Below are 5554 nucleotides of genomic sequence, written 5' to 3' on the forward strand. Positions count from 1 at the left end.
AAATACGTGTAAAACAAGAGGGCTCTAGAATTTAAGCTTGGTGATTGCTTGGTTGAAGTTTTCTGACAAAATAATAAAAAAAAATCATCCTCAAAGATCCCACTAAAACTCTTATGATACAAGTACAGGCCTGACATTAATTATGACATCGTTATTTATTATTAAGAGTGAGTAGTTTCGAATATCCTATATTTTTTTAGGAGAACTAAAACCAGAACTATAAGTAGAGGTTCCAAAAAAAAGAAATTAGAATCAGAATCGTACAGTGCAGGTTTTTAAATTCAAAGAACCGAAATCTAAAATATACGTTTCGGTTCCTTTCTCGGATATCCTGTAAAAAATTAATTACCCCCTATTAGTTTAAAAATAACAAAAATACCTTAAAAATTTATAAATACACCCCTAACAAATTTTGATTACTCATTTATTTGTGTCCAATGTAACTCATAACCTCTAATCTCTAGGCAACACTTGAATTCAATTAATTCAACACAATTCACATAAAATTCCTCAATCAAATCCAAAACACAAACAATTATTCATCACAATTCACAACAAATAACTTCACCAAAATCATTCAAATAAACAACAATATAGAAAGTTAGAAACTGTCACCAACTTCTTTGATTCTCCTACTAATTTCAATCACTACAATTATAAAACTACAAAACAACCCAAAAAGCATAAAATGACTCATGTCTAATGCTATAATGAATTAAGTAATCATATTATCATACTATAAATCTTTAATATAATATTATAATTAATTTGTTTATAATAGAATATTATAATTATTTAAATAACCATTTAATTATAATGTAATGTTACAATTAATTAAATAATCATACTATAAAGTTATAATGTATTTTTGTAATTAATTAAATTTCTAATCATTTAATTAAATATTGTGCTAATGTTTATGTAGTAAATTAGTAATTACTAATGTTTATAATATAATGTCATAATTAATTAAGTAAACATTTAATTATGTAATATTATAATTAATTATGTGATCATACTATAATGTAATGTTATAGTGAATTAAGTAATTATACTATAAATATTTAATGTAATATTATAATTAATTAAATTTTTAATCATTTAATTAAGTATTGTACTAATGTTTATAATGAAATGTTATAATTGATTAAGTAATTATACTATAAATCTATAGACTATAATGTAATGCTATAATTAATTAAATTTCTAATTATTTAATTAAGTAATATACTAAATGTTATAAGTCAATTAATTAAGTAGTAATCAATTAATATAATCTTATAATTAATTATACTATAAATCAATTAAGTAATGTTATAAAATTATAATTAATTAAGTAGTCATTTAACTATAATGTAATGTTATAATTGATTAAGTATAATATTTAACTAGTAATTAAATTTATTAATGTTTATCAATTTATCATATATAATTAATTAATTGCTAATTTATTATAGATAGATTGTACTTAGAATTTATAATTGAAGTAAATAACTAAATATATATTATTAATATAAATAAAATATTTATTCAAAATAATTCTTTAATGGATCCTATTCCAATTATAAACTTAATTAATCAAAATTAATATTAATATTATAATATATTAAAGTTTTTAATATGGTATAGTTTTATGTAATAAGCATAATTGTATATTTATTTAATTAGGTTATCTAAAAATTTAACTTTTTCTATTTTAATTTTTATATGTAAAATAATGAAACCCCCCATATTCACAAATATTTCATTGCCAACCCAGGTTCCAAATAGGTTCAAACAGGTTCTAAAAGGATACCCGCTACAGGTTCTAAACAGGCTTCAAATCGGATACCTGTTTCAGGTTCTTTTTTCAGGTTTGGTTCATCCACTCATAAGAACCGGAAACGCACAGTATCGGTTCCAATAAAATAGAATTGGAACCTACCGCACACAATGGCGGATCTAGGATTTTCATTGAGGGGGCCTCGCGGCCTCGGCCATTATTTTCAAATAATTAGTGAAAACTTAAAAATCACCAAATTTATTAAAAAAAATAATATAATATTAAGAATGGGAAAAAAAGAATAATATTAACACATATTTTCTTACTTAAATAAATTTATGAGAAGCAATTTTGAGTAAAAGTTTTGAGTAAATCTTGAAAAAAACTTCTTTTAATATTTTTATTTTTGGCTTTCAAATATAATAATATAAATTTTCATAGCGTAGGTAAACCTAGCCTAATTAAGCTAAAGTCAATAAAACTAAAAAAAGTCAACGTTACGTTGACTTTTAATATGAATTAATAAAAGAGGAGAAATTTTTTAGTATAACATAGATAGTAACTCAGTTTCTTTAATAATTTTGACAACTGAACGGTGACGTTTAAAATATAGGAAAGTGGTGGGTGAAGGATGAAGAATAACGTCCCTTAAAAATAGTTAAGGTTTTAATTTGAGAAAGCAGGATTCTTATGACGAAAATACAAAATAAACTTACAAGATTATATATTTTTCTCTCAAATTAGAATAAAGGACCTCAAAAAAAAAAAAAAAAAAAAATGATTCAATCCTTAAATAAACAAATTGAAATGAACAATACACATACCTAAAATCTTATAAAACAGAAAACGGAACTAATTATGACACCTTGGTAGTGAAAATTTAACAATTTCAGTCTTAAAAATTTTAAGAGAGAAACATGAGAATAGAAAGAGAGGGTAAAGAATTTGTGGATAAAATCATAAAAAAACAGGTAAAGCTGGGTAGAAAAAACACTGAGAAGTTTTAAACTTTAATAATAGATGTGGACTTGGAAATATTATATATATATAATATGAGGGACTTGGAATAATATATATATATATATATAATATATTATTTTATATATAAATATATATATATATATATATATATATATTAAAAAGTTTAAAACTTTCTCCAGTGTGTTATATTATATATATAATGACAAGTTTTTTTGTAGACTAGATATACAGGATGTTATAATATTATTTTTTTAAAACTTGAAGGTGCGTCTGGGTACATATGTTAATTAACAATTTTTTATGGCCTGTATATAATATTTTTTTTTCAAATATGAGGGTAGGCTCAAAGGGCTGACCACTCTGCCCATACAGTGTCGGTTCGGGTATTCCGGTTCCGGTTTTACGCTACCGTGCTCACCCCTATGTCTTTCTAAATTAGTATATTTTATGTAGAGTAATGTCAGACAATGAGATTTCGAAAGATAGACTCGGTTTCTGAGATTTTCGTTACTTCATTTTATATGGAAAAGTATCTTTCCTACTGCTCTAATGATATGAATTTCGTAATCACCCATACTAATATCATCACATGATAGTCAATGGATGCACTCAGCATGCTACTATACAATGTGTTGCCCAGTTAACATTACTATGTAAGAGTACTTTGATGTGATTAAAGATCCGTATCATCCAAATATTTTAATGCATTATAAATAATATAAATGAAGCAGTAAACAATATGTGAAATCAAAACTCTTTTTTAATAAATAAAATACTTACAAGATTAAATGTTCTAGAACCGACAACACGATTGATTCTTAAAGCTAACACTAACACTACCGTTGCTTAGGGGACCTCAATATTTGGAGGACTCGCCATTTATTTATAGTAGAATAATGCTATATGCACTAACCAAAACCATACAACCTAAGTACTAACTAACGTGACAGACTTATTTATTGGCACGTCAATTCCCTAAAAACAAAAAAAAAAAAAAAAAAAATTTAAATTTTAATTGTATACTTAGATTATTACAATTTAGTTAGTACATAGCATTACTTATAGTGATAAGTGAGAACAGAATACACAGTTTGAGTCAAGGTAAACAGAAGCAACAAAACAGCAGCAAAGAAGGAAATGAAAGCCCATGGACTGTAAAAATACCTGTGCTTTAAGTGTGCTATCATTGTGACGCTTTTGGCCACAATGCTCGTTCACTTGATGAATATATCGAAGAAATAATTGTCGGGGGAAAGCGTGACAACACCAATACTATTGAACATGTTGGCAACTGTTTTATCATCACCAAACAATATGGAGAATATTGCACGACAAAGTAATTCCACATCATTGAGAGTCGATGAGACAGTCATGATTTCATATAATCACTGATGACATGTTACTATTAGTATTAATCTCATTTTCATTTGTAGAGTAATTCTCATAGACAATGAGATTTCGGAAGATAGACTCGGTTTCTCCTCTAATTTCTAATCGTGGGATTTCCATTACTCCATTTTTAAACTTAATAGCAAACAAGCTATCTTCCTTACCTTTTCTAAACTTGATTCCTGCCTCCTTAAGCTCTGTGGCGCAACGCATGAACTTCATATTTTTTGTATTGCGGTTGCTGTTGAACTTCCCATTGTTTTGAGATGGTGGAGGTTTGATCCGCCAAGTGCCACAATTTATGGACCCCAAATTTCTTTTGCGCTATCATTCCCTCCACTAACTTTCCGAGGACATAGAAGCCATTGATCACGTATAAAGCTTAATAGATGCTTGCTTTCTGATGAATCTGTCCTGGCGATTTCAGAATAACTTTTCGAGAGCCGTGGATCGGGAAACACAGAATAAGAGAAGAAACACAAAATCATATCCTCGAGACTATAGTTCCCTTCTCTAGCAGTTATGCTAAACAACTTTTGAAGAACACAGAAGGGGAGTTGATTTTCAACTAATAACAAATCACGGCCCAATCTCTTGATGATCAAACCCGAAAATAAAGTGCCTCTTTCTTGGTTATCATTACTGTCTGTCCGTGGCCTCAGCTTTTCCATAAACCTGTGAAGCAGCTCAAGGATGAAGCAACCATCAAGCAACATCATTGTCAGAAATTCATCAGATGTTATACCTTCATCATCACCATCTGCATAATGATCACGAGCTTCCTTTTCCAGAGCCCTCAAGGCTTCGACATACTTTTTCACATCTTCTTCCCGTTCACTTCTTCGTTTGAGAAAGTGTTTCATAAACCGCATTTTGTGGTCTTCCATCATCGAAAAGTCTTTATTCTTTCGGTGATAAGGGCCAATTGCAATTATGAATGGATCATAAGCACTCGGATTCACGGAGCGTAGATGGTCAGGTACTTTAAATATACTGCGAGCAGTGGATGTTGAAGTTAGACCTTTTAGCCGTTCAACAATATCGTCAATACAAATCGATAAACCATCACTTGTTCCATTAGCCATGGCCTTCTCTTATCCTATCGCCAGCATTATATTGGAATTATCATAAATAGCAAAGTTATTATGTTAAAATAGCAAATGAAAAATCCTAACAACTATGAATCGAATTTGTGTATATATATGTGTGTATGTGAGAAATCCCGGATATTAAGTGGTTGAACTAAATGAAAATAAATTCAAAACATAAATAAAATATAAGTTAAATAAATAAATTAGTAAATTGGTGCCGTTTGTATAGTGGAGGGTTATTTACTCAGCTCATAAGTTTGGTACTACTTTGTATTATACTCTACGTAAGAAAGGGATTAAAGTGGTTTTCCAAAATTTGAAGGCCGAAAAT

The 5554-nt window shown here is 28.3% G+C and overlaps 1 protein-coding gene across 1 annotated transcript; it reads right to left on the minus strand.

Moving 5' to 3' along the window:
• Positions 1-4120: 4120 nt before the first annotated feature.
• LOC116106235 (UPF0481 protein At3g47200-like) lies at positions 4121-5157 on the minus strand (the record flags this gene model as incomplete). The annotated part of the gene is made up of 2 exons (XM_031392585.1): positions 4121-4456; positions 4594-5157. Coding segments are annotated over 2 exons (900 nt in total), but the record flags the coding sequence as incomplete, so codon positions are not given.
• Between the last annotated feature and the right edge of the window lie 397 nt (positions 5158-5554).

Source organism: Pistacia vera, unplaced genomic scaffold (assembly GCF_008641045.1).
Source record: "Pistacia vera cultivar Batoury unplaced genomic scaffold, PisVer_v2 Contig117, whole genome shotgun sequence".
In the NCBI taxonomy this organism is placed as follows: domain Eukaryota; kingdom Viridiplantae; phylum Streptophyta; class Magnoliopsida; order Sapindales; family Anacardiaceae; genus Pistacia; species Pistacia vera.